At 56.6% G+C, this 27464-nt stretch overlaps 9 protein-coding genes and 1 non-coding gene across 10 annotated transcripts; 4 read left to right on the top strand and 6 right to left on the bottom strand.

Annotated features, from left to right (window-relative positions):
• Nucleotides 1-314: 314 nt before the first annotated feature.
• Nucleotides 315-3564, bottom strand: GLOTRDRAFT_107210 (uncharacterized protein; the record flags this gene model as incomplete). The annotated part of the gene is made up of 5 exons (XM_007870223.1): nt 315-901; nt 952-1447; nt 1505-2365; nt 2413-2985; nt 3034-3564. The coding sequence occupies 5 exons, from the start codon at nt 3562-3564 to the stop codon at nt 315-317; spliced, it is 3048 nt and encodes a 1015-aa protein (XP_007868414.1).
• Nucleotides 3565-3959: 395 nt separating this feature from the next.
• On the top strand, nt 3960-6028 carry GLOTRDRAFT_140043 (uncharacterized protein; the record flags this gene model as incomplete). Its single annotated transcript, XM_007870224.1, has 2 exons — nt 3960-4069; nt 4121-6028. The coding sequence occupies exons 1-2, from the start codon at nt 3974-3976 to the stop codon at nt 6026-6028; spliced, it is 2004 nt and encodes a 667-aa protein (XP_007868415.1). The 5' UTR covers nt 3960-3973.
• On the bottom strand, nt 5803-8385 carry GLOTRDRAFT_140044 (uncharacterized protein). The gene is made up of 7 exons (XM_007870225.1): nt 8331-8385; nt 8211-8282; nt 8092-8161; nt 7719-8037; nt 7322-7661; nt 7081-7268; nt 5803-7022 (listed from the first exon to the last, which is right to left on the bottom strand). The coding sequence occupies exons 1-7, from the start codon at nt 8362-8364 to the stop codon at nt 6243-6245; spliced, it is 1803 nt and encodes a 600-aa protein (XP_007868416.1). The 5' UTR covers nt 8365-8385; the 3' UTR covers nt 5803-6242.
• A 126-nt stretch (nt 8386-8511) lies between these two features.
• On the top strand, nt 8512-9158 carry GLOTRDRAFT_131403 (uncharacterized protein; the record flags this gene model as incomplete). The annotated part of the gene is made up of 4 exons (XM_007870449.1): nt 8512-8604; nt 8657-8759; nt 8813-8919; nt 8982-9158. 4 exons carry the CDS (start codon nt 8512-8514, stop codon nt 9156-9158), a joined length of 480 nt encoding a protein of 159 aa, XP_007868640.1.
• A 311-nt stretch (nt 9159-9469) lies between these two features.
• Nucleotides 9470-9541, bottom strand: GLOTRDRAFT_t98. The gene has a single exon. It is a non-coding gene; the product is annotated as a tRNA-Gly (tRNA).
• A 110-nt stretch (nt 9542-9651) lies between these two features.
• Nucleotides 9652-11496, top strand: GLOTRDRAFT_107213 (ENTH-domain-containing protein; the record flags this gene model as incomplete). Its single annotated transcript, XM_007870226.1, has 6 exons — nt 9652-9815; nt 9882-9960; nt 10021-10520; nt 10586-10921; nt 10981-11315; nt 11387-11496. 6 exons carry the CDS (start codon nt 9652-9654, stop codon nt 11494-11496), a joined length of 1524 nt encoding a protein of 507 aa, XP_007868417.1.
• A 385-nt stretch (nt 11497-11881) lies between these two features.
• GLOTRDRAFT_117208 (uncharacterized protein) lies at nt 11882-13137 on the top strand. The gene is made up of 2 exons (XM_007870227.1): nt 11882-11931; nt 11983-13137. Exon 2 carries the CDS (start codon nt 11992-11994, stop codon nt 12640-12642), a length of 651 nt encoding a protein of 216 aa, XP_007868418.1. The 5' UTR covers nt 11882-11931; nt 11983-11991; the 3' UTR covers nt 12643-13137.
• A 2914-nt stretch (nt 13138-16051) lies between these two features.
• Nucleotides 16052-16868, bottom strand: GLOTRDRAFT_79187 (uncharacterized protein; the record flags this gene model as incomplete). Its single annotated transcript, XM_007870228.1, has 2 exons — nt 16052-16509; nt 16561-16868. The coding sequence occupies 2 exons, from the start codon at nt 16866-16868 to the stop codon at nt 16224-16226; spliced, it is 594 nt and encodes a 197-aa protein (XP_007868419.1). The 3' UTR covers nt 16052-16223.
• Nucleotides 16869-19140: 2272 nt separating this feature from the next.
• Nucleotides 19141-21472, bottom strand: GLOTRDRAFT_140049 (PLC-like phosphodiesterase; the record flags this gene model as incomplete). The annotated part of the gene is made up of 8 exons (XM_007870229.1): nt 19141-19367; nt 19426-19618; nt 19670-20020; nt 20080-20127; nt 20184-20385; nt 20437-20821; nt 20882-20964; nt 21179-21472. 8 exons carry the CDS (start codon nt 21470-21472, stop codon nt 19202-19204), a joined length of 1722 nt encoding a protein of 573 aa, XP_007868420.1. The 3' UTR covers nt 19141-19201.
• A 2937-nt stretch (nt 21473-24409) lies between these two features.
• GLOTRDRAFT_46305 (amid-like NADH oxidoreductase) lies at nt 24410-25826 on the bottom strand (the record flags this gene model as incomplete). The annotated part of the gene is made up of 5 exons (XM_007870048.1): nt 24410-24550; nt 24600-24926; nt 24982-25226; nt 25287-25629; nt 25683-25826. The coding sequence occupies 5 exons, from the start codon at nt 25824-25826 to the stop codon at nt 24410-24412; spliced, it is 1200 nt and encodes a 399-aa protein (XP_007868239.1).
• Nucleotides 25827-27464: the final 1638 nt, after the last annotated feature.

Raw genomic sequence — 27464 nt, forward strand, 5'->3', positions numbered from 1 at the left:
GATCCACAGGCTGTACTAACCTCGATACAAAATTCTATCTGGGGAGGCAAGTTGTCCCGAGTGCCTCCTACCCCGCAATGCTGACACCTTCTTCTAGAAATGATGCTGGAGGCAGCCGAAGACGAGACAGAAGACTAATGTACCTTTACTCGCGGACTGTATACTTCCCAACGGCGGACTAACTTATTCATGGGACAACACTCTTTCAAGTAGCATAGAATGTATATGCATATTTATGTAGGACTCAGCACAAGCTGTCATAATAGCATGTATCGTGGACCATCATCAGGTCGAATATGTAGTGAAGAGCGCGATCAGACGCCGCGACCACGTCCTCGCGACGGTCTCCAGACATTCCTCTTTTCGACTGGCTGGAACCCGTCATCTTCCGCAGCAGGTGGTACATCACGGGCGCGAGACATAGGCGTCGAGGGCGTTGGCGGTGTGTCGGCTCCACCACCCGTAGCTACTTTGGCCTTCTCCCTGTCTCGCCATCCACCAGCTTTGCCCAGAGCACCGGGCCGATAAGCGCCTGCAGCTGGGGCAGGACTCTCAGGTCTTGAGGGGACGTTGCCAGCAGCGCTCGCCCGCGTTGGCGTCGGGGGCACGCTGCTGACTGGTGTAGACCTCCGCCATACACCGCCCGTTTCAGCGGCACGAGCTGCAGGAGCAGCCGCAGGGGGAGGCCTATTCCTCTGAGCTGTACGCTCGGCCAAGCGTCTCTCGGCTTCCTCTTCACGCTGCTGCTGCAGTCTCGCCTTCTCCGCGGCCTCCGCGCGTTCAGCTTCGCGGCGTCGTCGTTCCTCGGCCCTCTTCTCCTCCTCTGCCTTCTTTTTGGCTTCCTCCTCAGCCCGTTTGCGTTCCTCTTCTACAAGGAGACGCTCTTCTTCAGCACGACGCTCTGCGGAAGATGTCAGCTATGCAAACAAGAAACGTCATGGTATAACTCACCGGCCTCGCGCTTAGCCTCTTCCTCCTCTTGCTCTCTTCGAATGCGTTCCTCCTCTTCCCAGCGCAGTCGCTCCTCCTCACGGGCCTTGAGCACAGCAGCCCTTCGTTTCGCCTTCTCTTCCTCGATTTTCTTTTGCGCTTTCGCCTGTCTCTTGGCGAACTCCTCGCTTCTCTTCGCCATGATCTCCTCTTTCCTAGCCTGATAATCACCCAACATACGAGACAGACGCTTCTTGGTCTCGAGGTTTTGCAGGTGTGTCTGCTTAGCTGCTTCAAGACGTTGTTGCTGGAGGGCCTCGAACGTCGCGCGGTCAGTAGCCTGCTGCTCCTCGTAATCCTTCGCGAGGAGAGGTCGCTCTTCTTTGCGGTACGCACGCTCGATATGGTCGACGCGCTTGGCGATGACACGCAGCCTCTCGTTGAGCTCCCGCTTCTCCTTCTCGATCTGCTCGACTTGAAGGCGCATGAGATTGTCCGTGCTCAGCTGCTCCATTTGCTGAAACAAAGACAAACAGATCAGAACTATCCTACCCAGAACAGCAGCCGTGCTTACCTCAATGTCCACATTGAGCCTGCCCCTGGCCTTCAGAGATTCCGCCAACTTGCGAGCTTCCTCATTTCTGATATTCTCAATCTCCTTCTTCGCCCTCTCCATCTCCCTCCTCCTCACATCCATCATCGCGCGCTTCGCCTCCTCCTCCTTCTCCCTGCGACTGATAGTCGCGCGCCTGCTCGCCTCCTCCTTCTCCTTCCTCGCCGATAGCTCCGACAGGAGCTCCCTCCTCCGGGTGACCAGCGCCCTACGAATGCGCAGCGCCTCGCGCTCCGCATTCGCCGCCTCCACCAATGCTGCGAACTTCGCCTCCTGCTCCTCCTGCGAGGGCACGGGCGGCGGGTACACCGCGTTGAGCGAGTTGTGCAAGCAGATCGCCATGCGGCTCAGGCGCGTGCGCACCTCGTCCGCATGCGACGGCTGGATCTGCACCTCCTTCGAGAGCGCGGTGCTCGATGCGCCCGGCTCGAAGGCGTCGTCGATGAAGGTGAGGCTGCCCGCTGCGTGGTCGACCTTGACGTTCAGCTCGCCGCGGCGCGCGCAGCCCATCACAAACGCCTCGACCTGGTTCTCGTCGTACACGTGCGAGCCGTCGATGGTCTCGTCGCGCAGCGGCGCGACCAGCTCGAGGAGGTTGTCGATCTTGATGGAGGAGTACACTTGTGAGAGCTGGGCGAGGAGGCGGGAGAGGAGGGCACGCTGGAGGAGGGGGAGGTAGGGAGCGTAGGATGGTTCGTTGGCGAGGGTTTTGAAGAGGGGGGCGACGGTGAAACCGAGAGTTAGGGGGTCAAAGGTCACTTCAAGGACATTATACAGTTCTTTGACGAAGGAAGGGGACAGCTTGAGAGCATTTCTTGATAGCTACTAGGGTGTAAATTCGAGAATGGGGCCGCTAAGTAATCACTCACAGCATCCTTCAGAAGTCCGGTACGGGTAGGCGGCTTCGATAGCCCAATCAGAGCAGCGAGTCTGCTGTTCTTGTTCTTGCCATCCTCCGCACCGTCCTCCTGCAACCCAACCGGCACGGCGAGGGCGCTGACAAGGACTTGACCGGCAAGGCGGCCTAGTTCCTCCTCGCTCTTCCCCCCGGCAGTCATGACGACAGCGTAGTACCGACCCCAAGCGGCGGCATGATACAGGGCATTGCCACTCATCAAAAAGATCCTGGTCAGCTTTTCGTAATAGTTGGCCATGACCGACGGGCGCGGCGCCTTCTTGGCCATGGTGAGCAGGTTGTGGACGTCCTCGACGGACCGGAACGCTTCTTGCCATAGCTCGAGTTCCACTGAGGTGTTCAGTTGAGCGAAGCGGGTGTCGAGGTGGCGTTGCAAAGTTTCTGGGTCTTGCAGGTTGATGGCGTGCGTCTGGTGGGCGTACTTGGCGACGTTGGCTAAGTGCAGTCGTAGAGTCTCGCAAAGCCGGCGGAATTCGACCTTCCGCTGGTGCTTGATGCAGAACTTGAAGGCTTGTTGCGCGATGTGCTGGGACGGAATGAAGAGAGATCACACGGATAGGAAAGGCAGACTGACCTGGTAGATGCCTTCCAATCTGGCATTGTTTTTCAGCGTCTCCAATGCCGTCCGATAACTCTCCCAGAGGAATTTAAGCCAAGGGGTGACAAGCGCCCGATCTGTCCTGTCCTTGCTCTGGTCGCCGCTGACCGCACCCAGCAAGATACTCTCCGGCGTCTCCGTCGCCTCCAGATCGTCCACGTCGGTCAGGGCGACGGCCTTTTCCGCCTTCTCCTGGGCCTCCTGCACCTTGGCGTCCGCTAGCTGGACGAAGCGGTTGATGACGACCTCGATAGATGCGACGTTCGTGTTTTGCGCGATATTCTTGTACTGCATCAGACCCTCCTTCGCGGTGCGCCCCTTGCGCATGTCGACGCAGAGCTCGACAAAGCGGAGCATGATAGGCTCTAACGAGGCCAGCGGCGTCGAGCGAAAGCGCTTCGATTGGAACATCTCGGTCAAGGACTGCAGCGCCGCATGTGTCTGGCCGACGGAGACGAGGCCCTCGGCCTGCTTCAACACCGTCTCAGGCTTTGAGAACGGGGCCATGATGACTGCTGCGACGGGCGTCAGTCCAGGAATCCTTTCCACCAAGCGATAGCGCACAGACCTGTGTGTTACACTACTTTACACGATCGTGAGTGTCGTGCGCGTCGTCGTGAAGCGCTGTATGCGCTGTTAAAGAGTCTGTGTGAGTCGAGCAGCCCGTCCGCGGCACCGCTCTCTGCCTTTGCTTGATGATGGCAGAAATTTACAGTTTAGGACATGCTGACTAAGCATGGTCACGAGACCCGGCGCGTCCTCGAAATTGCCATTTAGCATGGACGCGTCTGAGACAGCGACGGCCGTTGGGCGAACCACTGTCTGTGCGACTCTCCCCACCTACCCTCGTTCGCCTTCAAAACTACTCTGCTATTTGATTAAACGCAAACCGATAATCAAACCAAAGTAGACTCATATGCCCGGGCGTCCTTATCCGCCTATCAAGGCGGGCAAATTCGAGTGCGACTCTGAAGGTTTCAAAGTCAAGGGTCATGAAAGGGCCAGCCAGTCGGTGTGCTCTACATCCAACTCACACGCAAACGTATATCTTATTTCTCCTAAGGACATCGAACATTATCTCGGAATGACCCCTAACTTTACCAAGAAGGGGAACCTGTCTAAGAGGCAGCCGGATCTCACTCGACCAAGGGCCTGGTGGGAAGCCCAGATCGCGTTCTACAACCTCAAAACCGGCAAGTCCATCGCAGCGATGCAGGACATTCTCCGCGCCGCCGTCAACGCGGGCACGCTGTCTGTTCCGCAGGCTACCCTGGACCTGGAAACCAGGATGAAGAGGGAGTACGCGGAACTCAGCGCAAGAGCTGTGGCAGACCAATACGCGGCTTGCACGACTGATGAAGAACGCGTCCACGTAGACGCGGAGCGCTTCCTGCGCGAGACCTTCGATCGCAAGAAAGACCCGCGCGTCGAGCTCTACGTCGTCAAGGGCAGCCAGAGTCTTGATCGTTTTGGTATATATCAAGCAGCGGAGAGACTGATGTTACAGACACGGAAGGCTCACACTACACATACGGACGGGAAAGCGACGTATTGGGTCGTGGTTGGTCGAGACAACTCGAAGGTGTATGGAGAAGCTCTGCGCATCGAATCTGAAGACCGGCGGCGGGCGATCGAAGACTTAGAACAGTCGGAGTGGTTCCAAGCCTGGCAGGAATCGCGAAGGCACGGGCATGAAAGCTCTGACATCGAAGCTGACGAAGAAGGAAGCGAGACTAGTCGAAGTCGTCGAGTGCCGAGTGCTCGGCCTGGTGACGACGAAGACAGCAACGAAGGTGGGGACGACGGTTCCTCCCAGCTCTCCGGAATCCTGGCTGTCGAATCCTCCTCTCAGGATTCTGACGAAGAACTCCTCCCGAGGGCTTCAAGGAAACAATACAGAGCCTGCTTCACCGACGAGCAGCGCGTCACCCTCGACCCGTTCCGCTTCCTGCGCAAGACATTCTACCCCAAGAAAGGCCACGGCCCCTGGGTGGAGCTCTACGTGGTCAAAGGCGGGCCAAAGCTTGACCGGTACAATGTGCGAAGGGCGGCCAAGAAGCTCTTATTGTACACCTTCGATGCGAATGGCTATGATGCTGAGGGCACTCATTGTACGAGCTGGGTCGTGATTGGTAGGGATGAGCGCCAGGTCCGCGAGCACGGCCTGTGGCTCCACGAGGAAGCCCGGAGGAGGGCGACTCAGCAGAGGGCACAGGAGAACGCTTTGGCAAACAGCTCGAAGAGAAGTGCGAGAGACTCTGAAGATGAGGGAAGACCGACCAAACGGGGACGCAAGCGATTAAGTTGGGATTTGGCAGATGAGAGCGGCGAAAGTAACAACGAGAGCGAGGATGGGAGCAGATCTCATTCTCAGTCCTCTGGCCTACGTGAAAGCAGCCAAGAAGAAACAGAGCAGGAAGATGTGGATGAAGACGAGGAAGACGAAGGTGACCTGGAATACACTCGCGACCCTGACCTCAAACCCATCACGAACCGCAAATTCCCCAACGCGCTCGACGTCTCGGGCACCTGGACCATCAGCGCCCCCGCGCTCGCCCGCGAGTGGCCTCACACGTCCGGCAACATGCACTTCAACTTCGCGCTGCATAAGGCCAAGGGCAAGAAGGGCGGAGACATTCTCTTCGCCGAGTTCAACCTCGGCATCCTGGAGGGCATCATGGCGTTCGACAAGCCGCCGACCCCGCAGGTGCTCGAGACTACGTTCCTCTGGCGCGGACGGGAGACGGGCGAGGGCCAGATGCAGATCGCTGGTGACTACAATTGCGGGAAAATCAGCTTTGACAGCGGTAAGACTAAGTTTACCGGTGTCTTCGCGAGCACGTACGGAACCTGGAATATCGAAGGCAGGAGGGTGAACAGCAAGGCTTTCTCTGGCTCGACTTTCAAAGCAGATTATGAAGGTTACACCGAAGATGCTTACGAGGATGAAAGGGTCTCCCGCTGGCACTAAAGTGCATTTCAGTCCGCTTATGAACAAACTCACTAACATATAAACTCGTGCTTTTGCTATTGATTGTACAAATGTAAATCTGCATATAGAGCATAATCCATTAGCGTTATGACTGCACCAACACCATAGTCAAGGCAGTCCACGTCCGAGGGGTATCCAAGCTTCCACATAGATAGACAGACCATACCAGCATCAACCCAACTACAACCCATCTTCACCCGAGTCCCAGTACAAGCCCGACGAGATCCCGCCAGCCCTTCCTCACGCTCACCCTGACCCCGCCCCCGTACTCCTCCGTCAGCCACTCAAGGAACCGCGCGTCAAGGCTGCTCAGCGGGCCGAGCTCGAACGTGAGGATATCCTTCGGGGTGAGCACGATCGACGAGGGGATCGCGTCCGCGTCCGAGCTTGGGACGTACGCCGCGAGGCGCGAGAGCAGGAAGCGCGTGTTCGCATGGAACGTCTGCAGCAGCGCCATCGTCGTGAGCACGTCCCGGTCGTCTGCGCCCGCGGGGACCGTCGTCGAGGACGATGCGTCCTTCCGCTTCTTGTCCTTCATCGTCGCGAGCGACATCCCGCTGTTCCTTCTCATGCTCTTCGGCTTCTTCGCGGATCCCTCGCTAGACTCGCTCGCGGGCCTCCCCTCAATGCCCATGCCCACGTTCCGCACGTAGGTCCCGCTCACAGTCAGGTCATCGTCCCCCTCCAGCCTGACGCTGCCCCAGTTGCTCGGGGCAGAAGAGCCCTCTTGGCCAACAGTGGAATACGACATGGTCGAGTTGTTCCGCCACGCGCCCAACCACAGGCCGGCGCATACGAGGCACACGTCTTCGTAGATTCGCCAGACATCTGTCCACGCAGGCGGGAGCTTCCCGGGAGCCTTGGAGTTCACGCCCTCCGCCCCTGAATGCGAACCTGGTGCACAGCAGGCATGGTGGTGTATTGGGTCCCTGTCCGCCGCATCAATTTCTAGGAGACGATCGATTTCATTCCACTTCGGTCGAAATTCAGCCAGTGTGGAGGACAGCGGCGCAGGCGAAAAAAAGTCTCACCAATTTGACGTCGCTCCAGGTAAATCGTATTGGTGACAGTCTGTGACTCGGTCCCTTCGAGCTCGAAGGCTGGTTGGGGCGTGATACATAGAAAGTCGGTCGTGTCGCTTTGGAAGGAGTGGAAGTCGTTAGATCAATGATGAGGTCGTAATACGAAGGTTTCTCGAGAAATATAGCGTCAGTTGTACCTTGAACGGCAACAGTCAGTGCACCCACATGCCTACCCGCAAACGGCACTCACATGCGATCCACCCTCGTCCTGTCTGACTTTCCTGGTGCAGTTTGTCCAGGTCGTTCAGGGTCACCATTCCTAGGACCTTCACGCCTTCTCGACATCTCCCCCTGAGCCTTCCCGGTCGATCACCCTCGGTATCCACATCGCTATCTACTTGGCTGTCCAAACACATGTCGGCGGCGACCTGGCACAGAATACAGGATGCTTCGACTGGGGGTAGGGTGAAGATCAGAATACGGCGCCGCCCGAAAATATGTTTATACAATGTTAAGGAAGATGGGCCCAGGATACGCAGGAGGTGCGGAAGGTGCATGGTCGGGTGGATACTGTGAAGGTCAGAGGACGGCTGGCAAGTTGGAGTTGAACGGATGCTCGAACAAAGTATCGAGTAACAACCACTCACACCATCGAACTCGTGACTCCAACCGTTCCAGTCCCCTGCGCCTGCCAGATCAACTCGGCGCACCTTCCGCTGCTCGAAGAACGCCCGAGCGGGCTCCCAATCCTCCTCCCTCGGCTCTAGGACACCCCTGTCCTCCAGTACGGAGTATATTCTGTGGACCAGGTCCTTGAGAGCCGCGACATGCCGCCACGGCCGTGGGCGTGCAGATTTGGCAAGCAGGATACCGAGAGAGGACAGGCGGAAGCCGCGGTGACCGTGCTCAGTCGTCTTCCTGCGGCGGAACACACAGACGCCCTGGTGCGAGTCTTTCGAAAAGTAGCTGGACACAATCGTTAATATATGGCTTCTCTCCAACCATGCCAGTTTCACTCACACTACGTCTTCCTCCACTAGATGCAGACCGCTCGGCAGGCAACTGAATTCCACATTCGTGAGGTCCAAGTCTTGGATCGACCGTGAGGAGCGCGCCGCGTGATGACGATGGAGACATACCGTCGCTGGCTCTCAGAGACCAGTCTATGAGACTACCCTTCGTGGGGTGGAATGAGGCGTGAAATATCGCAACTGCGTCCCGTGAGTACTGTAAGTAACGAACACGATATAACTACGCACCGAGATCCTGGGGCACTCGTTGGCTGGACTGCATAGGTGAATGTACAAGGCAGTCGTCGGGGACGATGCCCGTCCGGTACTGAGAGAGGCGAAAGCTAACCTGGTCGCAGTCGGTATGACGCTCGAGGTCACACATCCGTATCGGGTAGCGGCGAGCGTGTCGGTGTGACGGTGACATTCCATGGCTTCCTCCTCGACGTCCCATCCTCAGCAGATTAATGTAGCGGACTTGGACATCTCCCAGCTTGCGGAAGTCAGGACGCAGCTCGAGGAGGTGACATTTTCCACTGTCTTGCGTCGTTTCAAGATATCTAACCTGGAAGCAGGAACTGAATCACCTCACCAGCTCGTTCGCGCAGCTGAAGCAAGCGCAAGCCAAGTTCAAGAACTGCATCGAGAATGTTGGAGAGATCAATCCGAATAACACCGGTGAGGTCCAGCGGTTCTCGGTTTGCGCAGACCATTAATCCTTTTCTCTGCAGGCAAGACGATCCTGGTCCCCTTGACCAATTCGCTCTACGTCCCGGGGAAGCTCTCCGATGTCGAGCATGTCATTGTGGACGTCGGAACAGGATACTACGTCAAAAAGGTGTGTGGTACCCGTCCTATCCGATCTTGCTGCACGTCTTGACGGAGCCGTCGCGTCCGTAGACTCGCCCACAAGCCAAGAAATACTACGAGGCCAAAGTCGACTTCATCCGGGGCAACCTGGAGACGCTGCAGGAGACAATATCGAAGAAGCAGGATAACCTGAACTATGTAATGAATATCATACAGGCAAAGTTGCAGGCGGAGGCTCAGACTGCCGCGAAGAAATCCAAGCCGTAAAGGTCATCATCGATGCCCGATTCTCTGCCTGCCCATGCGAGGCTCTGTCGCGTCGCAACGGCAGTCTGCTGTGAACGCGGAAGCCTGATGTCCAATTCGCGTCTCCTAGTGCGCGTCTTTGTGAGTTCACCAATGGACCAGTGGACGACTGAATCGGAGAATCCTGCTCCCATTCGTACACATCCGGTTCAACATTTGTAGCATATGTCACATTATGATTCAAGCAGATACTCGGTATTCATTCTCTTTACATACCTGGTCAACGTGTGATTGCCACGAAGAATGAAGATCAAAACGACTGATTTTTACAATACGCCGAGAGGGAATCGAACCCCCGCCGCTTGCTTGGAAGGCAAGCATGATAACCACTTCACCATCGGCGTGCCCAAGATTGTCCTCCCATGGTTTATAATTGCCTAACACCACAGACCGGAGCTGATCGGTCCATCGTGCGCCACCAGGACCTCGACGCTCCGCTCACTCTGCGCTTCAGATGTCCACGCTACAGCACTTTGGCAAGGGTGCCCTGCGCGTCGCCAAAAACTACACAAAAGGCTACTCGGACACGCAAGCAAAGGTCCGCGATGCGACGTCCAACGACCCCTGGGGCCCATCGGGCACGCAGATGAACGAGATTGCGCAGCTCACGTATAACCAGTACGCTGTCCCCTGTTTCTGTGAACTCGAATGCGAATCCGAACGGATCGATGGGTGACTATGCAGGAACGACTTTGTGGAGATCATGGAGATGCTGGACAAGCGGCTGAACGACAAGGGCAAGAACTGGCGGCACGTCTTCAAGGTGCGTCCCCTGACCGTGCTGCGCCTGGTGGGTGCGGTTGACGAACGCAGCCGCCGCTAGTCGCTCACGCTGCTCGACTACCTGCTGCACGCGGGCTCGGAGAACGTCGTCATCTACTTCCGCGACAACCTGTACATCATCAAGACGCTCAAGGAGTTCCAGTACGTCGACGAGTACGGCAAGGACCTCGGCGCGAACGTGCGCCAGAAGGCGAAGGACATCACGAACCTCCTGCAGGACGAGGGCCGGCTCAGGGAGGAGCGCCGCTCGCGCGCGCACATGCGCGACCGCATGGTCGGCCGCGCGGGCGAGGAGGAGGACGAGAATACGCGCAGGCGGAGCCGGAGCGTGCCCCCGGCAAGGCGGACGAATAAGGAGGACGAGGATCTGAGACGGGCGCTGGAGGAGAGCAAGCGGATGGCGGAGGAGCAGGCGAAGAAGAGCGCGGAGGACCGGGATCTCGAGCGCGCGATCAAACTGAGCGAGGAGGAGGAGGCGAAGCGGGCCAAGGCGCTGCAGGACGCCAACCAGGCTGCTTTGTTTGACGATCAGAACCAATTGTGCGTACCTTCGACCTTGGGGCTCCCCTATCCGCATTGCATTATTCACTTGGTTATGGCTCTAGGATCCCACCAACGACTACCAACCCCTTCCCCCTCGTCGACCCGAATGCCCAGCAATCGCAGTTCATGACCGGTCTACAGCCTCAGTTCACGCAGCTGCAACCTCAGTTCACGTCGTTCAACCCATGGCAACAGCAAGCACAGCAGGAGGCGATGCAGGCAGAGTACATGCGCCAACAGGCGGAGTGGATGCGTCAACAGCAAGAGGCCGCACAGTTGCAGGCTCAGCAGGAGGAGTGGATGCGTCAGCAGCAATTGTTGCAGATGCAGCAGCAGCAACAACAGCAACTCCAGGCGCAGCAAACGTCGATGCTCATGGCTCAGCCTACAGGCTTTGGGTATGTCCAGCTTCGCTCATTCTCACACAGCAAGCGACGAATTCACGACGCATCCGTAGATCCAACAACCCATTCGCCCCGGCACAGCCCGCGCAGCCCCAGCCGTCCTTCCTCAACACCTCGCAAATATCGTCGCCAGGCCCTCAGGCCAATACGCAAAGCCCCGTCTCTTTCAACCTGGGTGGTACGTACGAGGGCCGCCAAGGCGCCACGAGTGCACCGCCGGGGCCGTCCCAGTCCGCGCCGCCCTCATCATTCCAGCAGCAGTCGCCGCAGCGTAGCCAGACGCGCGCGGACCAGGAGCACGCGCATCTGGCTGGCCTGTTTGCGAATCGCACAGATGATGGGATTGACACGTTCGGGAACACCGGATTGCTTCGGTACGCCTTTTCTTGTGATGTATACGCTATCCCTTCTGGGTCGCTCACCATGCCGTGCTTCATAGGTATGGTCCCTCCGCCGCAGGCAGGATCGTTGCGCAGAAGACGGGTGCGACGAGTAATAACCCTTTCGCGATGCAGCAGCAACAGCAGCAGCAGCAGCAGAGTAATGAGCAGCCGTTCTTCCAGATCTAGCGCCTCGTTCGTATAAAGGAAACCTTCATGTTCTTGTATTCCATTATGTGTTCGAACGTCCTAATATCATAGTTAGCTACGCCTCGGTTTGTCTTACACTACTCATATACCACGCTCTTTTCTATTTCTCTAAGTAATGCGAGGCGGGGAGTGTACAATCTGGGTATTTCAGAACGGACAGATGTGTTGAGACAAACCATTTTGTGTGCCTACCTTCGCTTTGACACCGACGACCTCCTTGCCACAGATCCGTGGCCCGATGTGGCATCGAAGAAGCGCGGATTGCCGTTCCTGGCCATCACGCACATGGGATGACATCATAGTCGGTCAGTGCGGGGTCGCGTACGTGGCTGCGCGTTTATAACGACTGCTCTGCGAGAGAGCACCTCCAATTATTTTCGCTCTTCTATCCATAGCATATTGCCCAAACTGACTGTAACTATTTTCCGTTTATTTACCTTGAGATTGTCTCTGACAAGTCCGCAGGCCAACACCATGTCCACCCGCAAACGCTCGAAAAACCAGCAGTCCGCAAACGCGCCCGCGACGTCCACGGGCAACGTCCGGTCCGCCGAGGACCTCCCGCCGCCGCGCGCGCGCAAGGGCATGAAGCCCGTCAAGCCGCCCGGCTCGAACGTCGACTTCAACACCTTCATCTACCGCATGGGCCTCGTCGGCGTCCTCGTCCTCGCCTTCTACGCATGGCGCCTCTGGGTGTGGAAGGCCGAGGCGGGCGGCTGGTGGAACCTCGCGACGGGCAAGAAGCCGGAGGCGCTGGGCGTGCGCTCGCCGGCCAGTTCGAGCACGGGCGGGATTGACGATGCGCAGCGATGGGCGAAGGGGAGCGGGGGGCAGGGCGTGGTGGAGATCGAGAGCAGGATCGAACAGCTCGCGAGCGCGCTTGGGATGCCGTCCAAGGATCTCGCGAGCGCCATTGCCGGTGCCGTGAGGGACTACGTGCCGCCCGCGACGCTGTCGAGTGTGAGCGCGCAGGCCAAGAAGACGCCTGGAGCTGGCTCCGAGGTTGTCGACGAGCTGCTCGGAGAGCACCACGAGGCGGATAGTGCGACGGAAAAGGTGGCGGGCGGTGTACAGAGCGCGCTGGAGGGACTCGTGGGGATGGACGAACCGCCAGCTATGAGCTAAGGCATAAATGGACAATTTTGACGATGCGAGTGTGGATAATAATGTACTACATCAATGCTACCAATGTTCTTGATTCCACCTTAAGGCTCTAAGAATTACTGTTTCCACCATATAATCATTAACCTTCATTAGCATTCCTCCTCAACCGCCCCCCGCAGGCCCAGCTCCCCCACCGCCCTGCGCATTCCGCTGCATAAACGACTGCAACATCGCCATGCTGACATTTCCCATCGAGTTCCCTCCAAAACCCATGTTCATGTTCATATTCACATTCCCATTCCCGCCACCCTGCTGCTGCTGCTGCTGGGGCATCATACCCCCACCACTCATCCCCATCCCCATGGCCATCGCCTGCATCATATTGAAATTCTGCTGGGCTTGACCCTGTCCCTGAGCGAGCGCCATCGCGGGGTTGAACCCCAAGCCGCCCTGCGCGTTCCCGGGCCCGCCCCCAAGATTGACCGGCAGGCCCTGCATACCTCCCATGAACCCCGGCATGTTACCGTTATTACCCATGCCCGTAAACAGACCCGCATTAAGGTTCGGGTTGGGATTGGGATTGGGATTGCCCATCCCCATCCCCATCCCCATCCCCCCCGCCTGCCCCTCCTGCATCTTCCGCCGCATCGCCTGTTGCTGCACGGCCAGGTCGCGCAGAAACCGCGCGCGCTCCTCCGCGCCCATCTGCGCGAGCCGCGCGAGGACGTGGCGCGGCAGCTTCGCGAGGTCGATGAGCGGCTTCGGCTTGGGAATGTTCGGCTCGCCCGCGCTGCGGAAGAACGCGCCGAAGACCTGCGCGGGGAGCGAGATGAGCAGGAAGTTGAGCGTTTGTGAGGAATCGAGGGGGTGTGTCCAGGAGGCGAGAGAAAACTACAGGACGCGCGGGGTTAGTGGAGAAGGATAAAAGTAGAGAGAGGGAGGCGGGGGCTTACGGCGTTCTTCTGCAGCATGAGCTGGGTGAACATCACGAAGCGGTTCTTGTTCGTGACGGGCTCGCACGGCAGGATCATGCACACGACAGGCCCGATGCCCTTCAAGTACTCTTGCATATCAGACTTTGCGGGCATCGGCATCGGCTTGAGCTTCAGGTTGGTCGGCCAGAACTCAGGCGTCCTGCGCGTAGCCACGTTAGCTTCGTCCCGACCTTGGAGCGATACTGAGAGGAAAGAGTGAACAGTTGTTACTTACAGGTTTGCCTGCGCCTTGATGTCGACCTCTGCGAATACGTCGCCCTGCTGGGACGGCCATGTGAAGTTTCCGTGCCACTGCACCGGCGCGTTCTCCATGCCCGGGGGGAAGCCTGCTGGTCCCTGATTTCCCTGACCTTGAGAAGACTGTTGTTGCTGTTGCTGCTGCTGCTGCTGCTGCTGCTGTTGTTGTTGCTGCTGCTGTTGCTGCTGTCGTTGCTCGAGCAGTTTCTGCATCTGCGCCTGTATCCCGTCCACCTCCATCGGTGGCTGCTGTGGCTGCTGCTGCATCAAGTTCTGCCCCTGCATCAGATGGACACCCATTGGCAGCCCGTTCCCCTGATTGTGGTCCAAATTCTGCATCTGCATCGGCGGCTGCGCGCCCATGCGCATCTGACGCTCCTTCAGCGCCTTCTGGAGCGCCTTCAGCTGCGTGTACTGCATGAGCTTCTGCTGCAGCAGCATGCGCGCCGCCGACAGGTCCTGCGGCTTCTCCTGCTCTAGCGCGGGCAGCCGCGCGCGGATCATCGTCAGGTCGCGCTCCATCGTGCGCAGGCGCTCGTCGACCTGCTCGACGGACATCGTCATGGGGCGCGGCGGTTGCCGCGGCTGAGACTGCGATTGGGTGTCCGGCGGAGGCGCGGGAGCAGGCACGGCTTTAGGCGCGATGGAGGGGGTGGTGGAAGCTACCTTCGGCGGGCTGGCGTTCGCGACGCTCGGGGAGCCTTGGGTTCCGGAGCTGGACAGCCTTGGGCGTTTGGGCTCGGGCGTCGTTGGGGCGTCTCCGGGGCGCTTGGGAGCTTGATAAAGGGGAGATGAGCTCACAGAGACACGAACGAAGCGACGAGATGAACGGACCTCGTGGGGGTATCCCGACTAGTAGGAGTGCGTGTTTACTTTGAGTCGGGAACCATGGGGCGACCTTGTCTCCGGCTTCGACCTGTCCCCCGAGGGCAAGTGTAAGAGAGGAACCCGCCGGATAACAGGGATAATCACCTTGGAATGCAACTCCATAAGCCGTGTAGAAGATTGGGGGAGTAGTATCGCACTCCACTTGATATCTCGCTACAACTCTGTCAGCATCCTCTGCGACCTCAGTAAAGACAAATACGAAATAACACAGCGTACCTCCTTCAACACATCGGGCAACGTACTCCACGTAGTACCGTCTAGGCTCGGGGACTCATTACGCAGCGGTCGTTTGGCACCATCTGGCGGTAGAGCAGCTATGTGAATTATATGTCGTGCTGAGATCGTCGGGAGCGCCTTATCCTGTTTCGGTGGGGATTGGTTGAGGGACTGAGGATGTAGAGGTTTCCGGTCGTGGTTTGATGCCAGTGTCGAGCTTAGCAAATCAAACATCTACCTTCAAGTCAACTATAGAAAACCTGCAAACTCAACGTCGGCAGTACCTCCGTCGCGGCGACCAATGCCTCCAGGACAGCTGCGCCCTTCCCCCCTCCCGATGCCACAGACCCCAATCCGAACTTACGCGGATCATGACTGAGTTCCTTTAATAGGACTTGGAAGGGCGTGAAGAACAACTTGTTGACTATAGGGCTGGGACGGGTGTTTGCGGCGCCATATGTGATGAACGCTAGTCTGCACTGCAGTGTATCGAGCAGCAGGTCAGAGCCTCGTTGCAGATAGATATGACCTGCGAGCAAGCAACGCGCGACCACATATGGGACTCGCAAGCAAGGCCTTGGAAGAACACTTTCCTGGGACGTTACAGGATATCTCGTGTGCCCAGACACAACATCCGTTGCGGGAGGACGATCGCAGGAAAGTGTTCTCCCAACCGGCAGATATCCCTTGCACCATCACGGTCGCCAGATTCCCAGCATGCTTCAGTGGTACAAAGTTGCTGAGCAGAACTCACTTGCTGATTTGGACCCTGCGTGCTCTCGTGAAGACGTTGGAGGATATGGAATAAATAGTGATTGAGGATGTAGTCCCACTCGTGCAGGAGAGCTAGCGAACAGTCCGCCACCACCGCGACGGCCAAGATAGATTCCGACATCAAGCGTAATTGCAGGTTACGTCCTTATAATCATGAGCTAGTTGCCCGTTGGCCTCAGCGTCGACGGTTGGAGTAAGAGGCAAGACGAGATTGCTGATGAATTTGGGCAATTACATAGTAACACCTCCACGGTGACTCGGTCGACGACGCCCGTGATGTACTGACAAGAGCCATTCGCGCAAAGGATATTCGCAGCGTTCCATCTCAAGCTCATGCAATAACATTCGATATCGACGCGGAGGTACAAGCGTAACATACATAATTCTTCATACACGGCAAGGAAAGGATCAGAAAGCAACTGGTGACAGCATAACAAGCAACTGGTGCGGCAAGAGAACAATCGACGAAACATAAAGGTACGGCAAGCGAGTTCAAGTCAGCATACCATGTTCAAACTCCAATTCCTCCATAGCCTTTCTGGTCTCACGAACCCTGGCCTCCTTGAACTCGTCCCACTTCTTCTTGTCCGAGGCGACTTCCGGTGGGAAGTACTGGGCGCGGCCAAAGTCGATGATCCTGAAGCTGGGCTTGGACATCGTGCGCTTCTCCGGGGGCGCCGTCAACGGGCCAGGCTGGACGAGAATGTTCCGCACATAGAACGAGTTCTGCACGAAGTCCGCGAGGTGCAGACGGAGGAGGAGCGAATAGCACTCAGCTCTACATAGCAATTAGCAAGAGGTCTCAAACGCCGATGTATCTGACTCTCACCTCTCATCCAAAGAAAAGTTCTTTGGCTCGATGGGTGACCCACACTCTTCGAGCAACAAAATAGGGCTCCTTTTCTCCCACTCGGCCTTGTGCGGCCCTGCATGCTGCTCGAAGGGCTCATAGTACCCATAGAACTTCGGGACAACAGCCCCAACAGGAACCGGGTATCTTATGGGAGTCACCAGGTTATACCCGCACCACTCCTCTTGCAAATGCTGAGGGAACTTGTCGTATGTCCTCGCCTCATTCCTGATCAACCATCGCGGGTCGTGCGCCGGGAACGCAGTCTTCGCAGCGACAGTAACCATCCCGTTCGGCGAGTGCGCTGACAGCGGCTCGGGGAGCTTCAGAGGCGCGCTGAAGACGTTGGAGTGGTGGCCGACGCCCATCTTGTTCGCGTTCGACAAGTAAAGATGCGCAATGCGCGGATTCGTGTTGTCAAATACGTCCTGCTTGGCAGAGTCGTGTTGAGGAAGGACGCGACGGTATTTGTAGACGCGGTCCGGCGGAGGCTCCGCTTTCTTTCCCTTCCCCTTTTTCTTCGCCGAACTCTTTTCATCGCCGCCTAAGTCGACGTCAGCGCAGTCACTAAAGGGATCTGCCGCTTACTTACCGGTGTACACTCCGGAGTAATATGGATCGTCACTGCCCTTTTCCATCGTAGCATCTTCAGGATCGTGGACCATCAGGACGTCAGGCAGGAACTGCCTCGGGATGAACTCCTCAAGCTTCGGGAGACCCTGCACCGAGAACGGGTTGTCCAAGGGGGAGCCTTGAACCCAAGGCTTATCACGAGTTACATACGCTGCCTTCTCGTCCGAGTCTGAAGCCTTGACGTGAACTTTGGTCGGCTTCTCCGCTGCACCGACAGTGTCGTCCTTCGGGACGGCAAAGAAGATGAACTGACTCTTCGCGGAATCTTCTCCCTCCGGCTTTTCTTCATCAAGTTGCCCGAGCACGTCTCGTATTTTCTTCGGCAAGTCGTCCACAGTGACAGGTTCCTCGGTGTCCGCATCGTCCCCATCAGCCGCTTTGGGCTTGCCTTGAGTTTCTTTCGCCTTCCCTTTGCCCTTGCCCTTTCCTTTCCCTTTCCCCTTGCCACCTTTCTTCGAGGGGGCATTCTGAACCTGCGGCGTCGGGAAAGTGAACTTGACCTCCTTGGACACGATGCCCAGAGTACCGTTGCCATCGATGCGCTTTATGTCGAAGAATGACGACTCCGCGATGCCCGGCTTCGGCGCCTTATCGGGCCTCAGGTATTGCTTCATGAAGAGGTTCAATTCCCGCCGATACTCGGGCGTCGTGCGGTCCTCTACCAGCCGTGCGTACACGGGGGTGGATCGAATGAACTCACGCACGGAGGGAGGAGATGAATTCCAGAGCTTGACTCGACGCTGGGGTGCCCAGAGGTGCGCATAGGGTGTGCCCCACGCGTCGAGAGCAGGCTTGTCATGGTAGTTGGGGATAAGCAGATCACCTTCCTTGTAGTTGAAGCTGCCGTAGGTGACCGAGCGGGATTTATTTTTCTTGGTTTTGTCCTTCTCGAAGGCCTTATCAGTCTGCTCGTTCCCCTCCTTCGCTTCTGCTGCGTCTGCACTCCCTCCCTGCTTCGCTTCTTCGTCCACGTCCATCGGGACTTCCTCCTTCGCAGAATCAGCTTTCTCCTTGCCGTCTTCAACATCTAGTATCTCGGGGAGCTTGTCTTCAATCTTTCCCTCGTTGCTGGGGTCTTCCCGCTTCTCATCAGCCTCGTCCGCCGACGAGATATCCTCATCATGTCCATCTCTCATTCTTCCCAGTTCCTCCATCATGGCTGCGTCTCGCTTCAATGCCTCCTCCTCGCTTTCTTCGTCCGACTCTGTAATCATATCGGCCCACCACTTATGCTCCAAGCTCAACTCAGACGACGGATCGTCCTCATGATCCGATCCCTCGTCGACAATCCCCAGCGGGAGTTTCCCGAGCGTATGGAACTCCAGCGTCCGTGCGATCTCGAGCGGGAGCTTCAGCACGGGCCACGGCCGGCGGGGGCGCGGGCGTGGCTCGGGGACCGGGAACTTGGACTCGTCGTAGTTCTCTCCCAGCTCGCGGATCATGCTGCGCGAGTAGATGGTGACGAGGCCCTTCGCTGCGGGGATGCGCGCGATCCAGTAGAAATCGGCGAGCGAGTGTGCCCAGATGATGTCGTTCGGCGTACGCATCCCGTACGGCGGTGGCCTGGGTAGCTTAGGCCCGTTGGGGTCGCGCTCCCACCAGTGGAAGACGTTGCGCTCGCGTTTCTCCTTCGACAGGTGTTCGGCGGCCATCTTAGAGGTCGAGGCAGACATGGCGGTTGGGATGGTGCTGGGTGGGAGGAAAGAGAGTTGGGAGGCGCTGGCCTAGTCGTCGCTATTTATGTAGGAAAGAACAATGCGCGTAACGAAGTCGACGGTGGCACGAGGTGAGCCACAGATTTGCCACAATCGGACATCTTGAACAGGATCATCTGGAACTTCGAAGCATGGAAATGGCCGAGCAACCACGCATTCACGGTCACGTCACGAAACGCGACGCGCTTTGTCACTCCGTGTGGCTCAGTTGGCCACAAGTGCGGAGCCGGGAGAATGGTGAGATAGATGCGCTACTACATATAGGGTATAGGTTAAGCAGAAGCAACTGAAAAATTCGCCAGCAGAGTTCCTCCCGTATCTTTCCCCTTCATACTCAGTAAGCGAATAAGTCTCCACCCTTCCTGGAGATGGTCAATGCGCGCGCAGAACACAGCCATCTCGTCGTCCGTCCCGAATTCTTCTTCCATAATCAGGATCCTAGCAATGCCAAGTCAGCGAGTTTCAAAGCCTGCAGTCGAAAACGGTAGACGCGCACCGAAGGAATGCCAAATCGTCACTATCGTACTCCCATTCGAAGGTCGCGTCGCTGAACATCACATCGACTCCGGTCTTGAGTATAGACTTACATTTCGTCGTCTTCGAGCGCCACTTCAGTTCGTTGTTCGAAGTGATGAGTTCTGCCCGGATGTACACCGAGACGCTATTCAGCCCTTCTTCGTGCACAGGTACTACCCATATCGTCAGAAGCATTTTCACGCTGGCATGCGCAACATACTCACGGGAGCTAAGCCCAGCAAACTGCCCGGTAATCTTCATCTTCTCGCTCCCCTCAGCCCCCAAGCCAATCAGCCTCTTGGGCTTCAATATCCAGCCATGGCTCCCGACGAACATCGCTTCATTGATCTGCATGCCCTTATCATACGTCTGCCAATTCAGCGAGACAACGTGCGAGCCGTCCCGCCAGAACTGGACCGGGTTCAGATTGCTCGAGTACACCCGCGTGCCGCGCGGGTACACGCGTCGGAGGTGTTTCTGCGAGTGCGCAATCAGGTGGGCGGAGTGCTGCTGGAATAGCCCGCCCAGGCCGGATTCAGATATGTTGATCAGGATATGGCGGGGGTGTAAGAGTTCTGTGGACGGTGCATCTGTTAGACATATACCATCGGCAGCGGGGAGGGGGACTGCTAACCTTCGAAGAGCCAGTTTTTCTTTGGCTTCATGCTATGCGCGTAGACACCTACAGGTTTCCTCTTCACTACCTCAATATTTCGGTATGCAGGAGGGCCGACGTACCCAGAGAACTCAGCGCTTCCGAGATGATAGGATGCTTGTTCTCCCGCTCCTTATCCTTACGGAGACGCATAGCGGCGAGCAACTTGCTCTCGGCGGACTCCGAATCCGACAACGCTGATGAGGAAGAAGAAGACGACGACGAGTATTTCTCCTTATCCTCTCGTCCCGTACCTTTCTCTTCGGGCGGCGGATAATACTCTACCTATCACCTGCGCTCAGCAATGTGGACAAGAGAAGCATAGGAATGCCTCACCATGAGCAGAATCCTTCCCTTCAAATCCCTTGGGCTCACATTCCCGCCCTCCACGCCCTCCAGCTCACTATCTACCAGCTTCTCGCCCCATGCGCCCTTCATGATCTCCACCAGCTCCTCCTGGCCGCCAATACCCACATGGCACTCGAGGCTAACGAACACCGGCCAGTCGTCGGGCTTCACCGCGTCCCCAATTGCAACGCACACGGCCTTGAAGGGGACACTTGAGCTGAAGGTATAGCCATGCGTGACGACGGGGCCCTGTGCGGAGGGCCAGACGTCGATCTCGACTGTGCGCGCCCCACGGGAGAGAACGTGCGTGTAGGAGGCGGTGGAGGAGCGGCCGAGAAGCTGGCGCGAGAGGAGGTAGGTGTTGTGGGATGAGCTGGGCGAACGGACTTTAGTATTTTCGTGTATGGTATCCCGTGGTGGTGCCTCGACGTACGAGATGTAGTAGTATGTCAGCGTGAACGAATCGTCCACTGGTGGAGGGCGGACGATGGGGAGACGAAGAATGTCTTCCACTGACTGTCCAACGGAACTCTCGTGAGCACATATTCAAGCTATGGATAGCCGCGACAACGATCGGGATTCCTTTAGTCCAAGAACAGAATCACATTGATTGAAAGCACGTCGATCGCACCAAAACAAGGCAATTACCAGAACCAGAATGGATCCGGGACAGCTCCCGAGATGGAAGACACAAAGCACCCAAGCTCGTAAGAAAGACAAAACAACTCACCTCTCCCTGCTCCTCCAAAAACAGCACAACGTCCGGACTCAAGCGTACATCATGCTTGTCCGTCCTCGGCGCCTCCGTATTCAGCCCCGTATCCATCCCATACTCATCTGAGAGCTGCCGGAGAAAATCCATGCTCTCCAGCCCGTCCCCCATCGCGATGTGCGCCGTCACGGCTGCAGGCGTGATGCAGGCTTCGCTCGGCGGGGACTTAGGCGTGAGTATGGACGGGGAAGGGGAAATCCGGCTTATCGTGCTCGGTGCAGGCGAGTGGGAAACATAGTCTTCCTCGCCCATGTCGTACGGGAATTGACTTGCTGCCCTTATACGCGGGATAATGGAGGAGGAGAAGGGGCGACGCGTGTATAACCCCGGACTGCAGGGCGCTGTTGTTTCCAACGCGTACGGTTCCCGACATACGGATTAGTGGCATGGTGATGATGAGGGTGCAGAAATAGGGGCTCTCACCGCCACAGCCATCCCATTGTCCGGAGCTAATCATAGACGGCTGTGGCGCCGAGGACGAACTTGAAGGAGCAAATACTGTATGCATCTTCGTACAATATCGTGCATCATAACACGTCTACGATATGAAAATAGATGACAGGCAATTATCTAGTTATCGTCCGCGTCGTCGAGAGCTCGTACTCCTCCGTGACGACCCTGCTCTGCGCGACTACCGTCCGGCTGCTCCCGTCCGTGCTCATCACCCGCGAGTACTTGTCGTGCTCGTTTTCATCGTCGTCCGGGCTGACTGGATGATGCTGGTGAGGCGCTGCCTCTTGGTCGGGGTCGTCGTACGCCGCAGAGAGCTTGCGGAAGTTGAGGACGAGACGGGTGACGGTGACGGTGGTGACGCTCCAGATGAAGCTGAGGTGAAGGGTCGGATACCGAAATCCAATGCTGGGGGAAGGATTGGGTACTTACAACATGCCCAGAAACATTAGGGATATCTGGGGACGATACGTAGCTCAGTCAAACAATGATAGAGGTCAGCAATAGGTGAGGTACTTACTGGCGCGACGAGGGAAAGTACAAGGTTCAGCAACCTCATAACTGTTGCTGCTTGAGCACGCATCACAAAATCAATTCTCACCAAATTTCACGTACTCGTAAGAACCTGCGAAAACACGTCAGTATCAGAGCATGAATCCCACAAGTAAGGGTGGCATTTACTATGAAATATCCCAACCCGTCGCGATAGAGCGAGTAGGTAATCGGAGAAACCATTGGCCTTGACACTGCATTCCAGAGAGTCATGGAGAATACCATGACTTCAAACAGAAGCTGTGTCCGTGATCAAACTCAACCATCCCGCTCGCACTACGAAATGCCATAACACTCACGCCAGGCGCCCAGAGTCCTGCCAGTGGGGGCTTGAAGGTCATCCCGCACATGCGCACCTCTTCGATGAAATAGATCTCGGCTGTGGCGGGCGAAAATTAGCTCTACGCGGAATGTATAACCATGAGGAGGCCTACGCATCCAGTGCACGATCAAGTACGTCGCGCCGACAAACGTCCCCACTTGCGTGACAGCGAAGACGACGAGGCTGATGAGGAGCAGCCGTGCGTTCCGGTCCCAGATCACGGACACTCGGAGTAGAACGATAACTACGGGTGGCACTGAATTTAGGTACTGGTACTGCATTTTGTGAGAGGAAGACTGCACGTACAGTTGCTTATGGCGATGGCGGAGATGCCGATGTAGAGTCCGACCGTGAGCCACCCTTTGCAGCTATGCGGGGGCTCAACACGGATGCAAGTGATCCTGCGAATAAACAACTCACAACTGGTCGAGGTGTCAGTTAATCATACAAGGTGCGAGTCAACAAAACCATAAAACACTGACTTTACGGGAAAGCTCGACGTGACCGAGCCCGCTCATTTCTACAGTGGCACGTTCAGTGGCAATGGAGAGGGCAAGATTATGTATTACGCACGATACGTATGAATGATCATCGCAGCGGTGACTATGTAGCGAAGGATCAAGAAGAGCACCTTCGCGAGGGACCATCTCGCTTTCCAGACGTATTCCACCTCATCGTCGAATGTAAGGGCGTGATCATAGAGCAAGGCCTACAGAAACAAAAAACACACAGTCACTTCGCCGCAACGTATGAACCCCACGGAAAATAAGCAGGATGAACAGGACGTACCACAAGACCCGCAGCTGCGTCCCAGCAGTATTAACGCACAATAAACCCCATTAACGGAATTACCCCGGCTCACCACTCAAGTACCGCGTTGCCTGTATATTCAGCAAGCTAAACTGCGCCTCATCCAGAGCAGACTGCAGCTGCGACGCGTCCATCGCGGCTCCCTCCCACTCAGCAGTGACGGCGCCCTCCGTGCATGGGCGACTAGAGGAGAGAACAACAAAAGCGAGCGCACCACGCAGCAACGCTTTATCGCGCCTCGGTCCCGGCTGGAGACCGGCGGAGGCAAATGGGCCAATCGGCGATCAGAGAAGCAAGGGCGATCTTTGGCGGGATGCGGAGGCCGAGAGCCGGCGGCGCACTAGAAGCCAGGGCACTTTTCATACCCCACGGTCCGTACGAACTTGAATATTTGAGCTTGCATGACATTCATGAAAATCGCGTGGCTTTGACAGGCGTGTATGTCTGTCAATGTGGCGGGCAAGCCACGCCAGGCCTGGCTGTGTCCATTCGTTTGCAACGCATTTGCGGCCGACTGTAAATTTCAGCTCCGTTGCGTGCCTCGGGGGACTCGGTCAGCTATTAACTTGCTTAGAGGCCATATCAGCCATGTCCCCGACAGCACGGTGAGCTGCACTGGCAGGTCATGTACGAGATGTGCTGCCCTATGTACTACTGCACCACATGAATACACCTTGTGCAAGATTTCGGCTCATAATCTCCTGCCTTGCGCTCGAGCCGTCGTTGCCAGAACTACCATACGGCAAGGAATTCGGTCAGAGTAACCGGAGGAATTGTTCTACAGTAACCCAAGGACTCATGCACCCGGCGAACGTGCGCGTACGTAGCATCGGGTTCGCGCACATCACTCTTGTTGTAAATGCCACATCCACAATGCTGCAGACGGGAGCGCAAAAGGACGGAACCTAATGCCATGATCGGCTGCACTGCTTACACAGCCGCACGTCGTGTATCTACCCCGCCAATCCTCTGGCTCCCGCAGCCAATGTGATTATACCAGTCCAAGGAGGCAAAGATCAACGCAGACGCTCCGTCTCGCGTCCCAGTAGACCGCTCTATAAATGATAGTCCGTGATCCCAGGTGCCCGCATCGCCCACACCTTCGCCGCATTCACCGTCTCCTCCCCATCATCTTTCATCTCATACTGCGGCTCGCCCTCCGGCGTCGGCGGATTGCGAAATATCACATTCCGTTTCTAAAAACCATCATCAACGCCTGCCCACTGGAAAGAAAGCAGAAACAACACGCACTATCCCCAAGCTCAAATGGATCCCCGCCGGATCCGGCGTATACGTCTCCAGCTCCTCCTCCTTCACCTCCCTCCCCTCCTGCCTCGCCTTCTCCAGCTTCTGCATATTCTCCGTCACGATCTGCGCCTGGCGGAACCCCGGCCTTGCCTGCTTTGGCCCGCCGTGCTCCGCGACGTCGCCCACCGCGAACACGTTCGGGTGCGCGGGGTCCGCAAGCTGCAGCGTCGGCTTCACCGCGACGCCCCCCGTCTTTGGGGAGAGCGCGTGCGGGGAGAGCGTCTCGAGGAAGGCGGCGACCGGGCGCTGGCCGGTGCTCACGACCTGGGTGCGTATGTTAGTTAGTGTTGAGAAATGGAGAGCGCTGGCAGGGACGTACGGCGAGGTCAGCGGTGACTTTCCGCCCGCTGCTCAGCACGATCTCGAACTCGCGCCCGTCGTTTGAGAAGCCCTCCGCTGGAATCTTGACGCGGTCACCCAGGACAACGTCGATCCCGAGCTCCTTGCAGCGCTCCATGATCAGTTCGTGCATGCGCGGGTGGAACGCGTTCATGAGCCGGTCCCGCGAATGGATGAGCGTGACCGATTTGGCGGGGTATAGATCCTTGATGTCCGTTGCGGTTTCTACAAACCAGAAAAGTGTCAAGAAGGAAGGCTGCATGTGAGAAAATAGACTAGACACACGGACGCCGACAGCACCCCCGCCTATGACGGCTATCTTCCCCGCGTGCTTCACCATCTCCTGCCTCTGCCTCATGCTCTCGATCCCCTCCTTCTTCCCGCTTATGCTCGGCATGTACGTTCCCGTCGCCACCACGAGGTAGTCATACTCGATCGACTTGGGTTCCGAAGACGAAGGGTCCAGGACGTCCTCGTACTCGACTTTCCCCGGGCGGACGGCGGTGACACGCCCGCGCACGAGCCGCGCAGAGTCGGGTGGGCAGCCATGGAAGGCGTTCGTGTAGGGTATGAAGGCTAGATGCTCGTACCCGGGGAGGACGGCGAAGCGTGGGAAGGCAAAGAGGTGCTGTATGAGGGACCGTTAGTGTAGAAGAAAACAGGTAGAGGAAAGCGACTGACATGAAAATGCGAGTTCTTCTCTACTAGGACGACTTTGTGCGAGTTGTGGAAAGCGGCGGTGAGGAACTCGACTGCTTTCAGGCCGACATAGCTTCCGCCAACGACGACGATGTTACGCTTCTCAGAGGCTGCATTCCCGTTCATGGCTGGCTTAGTCGTGTTGTGAAATGCTTTTAGACGTGCAGCGGCCGAGTTATATGAGGATTGTCGGACGACGCGGTGGGGCAGGACGTGGATTCGAGGGCCGCGCTGGAGGCCTGCGAACATGATACAGCCAAGGCCAAGGTGAGCTGTATATAACCGGTGCTATAGCAGGAACAGGCTAAACGGACATTATAAATGGCATGAGGTGCCGAATCTGACGAAGGATTGCGGCAGCACCCAAATATGCGTTCTCAGTCGATGTCGTTGATCGATGCGCAGTCACCGACCAGTCATCTTATCAGATAAAGGCGATGTTCGCGGACATGTGAGTAATCATATCAGATTAGATGATGGCCTTTACGTGGAAAGCACCCACCTGTCCTCGAGTTTCCCCCCTGACAACACGCATACCGCCTCATCGACTCAGAGCCAAGGACCATTTTCTCCGAGTACGATCGCAGTCCTGTCGGCAACTCAGGACTGAGTCCCAAAACCAGGTGATAGCCGCGTACGTATTGTCGAAAGGGCGAATGAAAACCCCAACCCACTAGGCGCAATTGCGGAGGTCATGAGGGGAGTCGGAGACAGAAGTCAAACGGTAGGGACTTACTTACCTCCAGTCAATGGATGCACGAGCCAGAAAGAGAATCTCGCAAAGAGGAATTGAAAGGCACAGGGGTTAGCCAAATGCAAATAGGGGCTGTACTAGCCTGATCATGATGCTACACCACCATGTATAATTAATACTGCTCGCCTCCGTCCACATCACGTCCAAAACGCAGCAGAGAGGCGGGGAGGTGGTGGTGAGAGGGCAAGAGGACGGAGGTTCTTATTCGAACTCCGATGCGAATCGAAAGTACTGAGTACTACAGTCGTTTGCATATGAAACCGAAAATCGGGTTTCCGTGAGCATTGTTTGTTCGAGCCAAATATACCCATATGCAGTAATGTGAGATGGCTTCTTGTGACTGTGTGACTCTGTAGACTGCAGCCCGCCCTCAGGCTGACAAGCATGTGCTGTGTAGTCTGTTGTAGACTCGATCTCGTAGCTCATCAAGGTAGATAGCAGGCTCTCCCTCAATAACTGATCGCACGAAGTTCATATCCTGCATGTCCAGAGTGCGCGGCCGGCCTCGAGGTCTAGCATTCGGGTTGATGACTGTGCCGTATTCCGAGTCCGTGTAGAGTCGGAGAACTTCGAAGACTGTGCTTATGCTGCATCCCGCAAGCTCAGAAATCACTCGGAGTGTCTTGTTTTGCTCATGGCGCCAGACAATGATACGTTCACGTAGTTGTTGAGTGAGGTGAACCATGGTACCAGCCAGTCGATACTTCAAGTTCGAGACGTCGATGAATGCTATCTGACAGTCACGCAGTCACAAGAAGCCATCTCGCATTACTGCATATGGGTATATTTGGTTCGAACAAACAATGCTCACGGAAACCCGATTTTCGGTTTCATATGCAAACGACTGTATCATTGAGGGGGTTCTGCAAATTTTGCAGAACCCCCTCACCCCCTTATATCTCATTCCACACTCAACCAAAAAATGTTGGGTAAGCTCAGGCAGGTATATATACACTAGAATAGACCCTCTGCCAAGTCAGAATGGGAATATCTGCTGTGGTTGAAGAGAG

The sequence above is a fragment of the Gloeophyllum trabeum genome (assembly GCF_000344685.1).
Source record: "Gloeophyllum trabeum ATCC 11539 unplaced genomic scaffold GLOTRscaffold_00011, whole genome shotgun sequence".
Lineage (NCBI taxonomy): Eukaryota > Fungi > Basidiomycota > Agaricomycetes > Gloeophyllales > Gloeophyllaceae > Gloeophyllum > Gloeophyllum trabeum.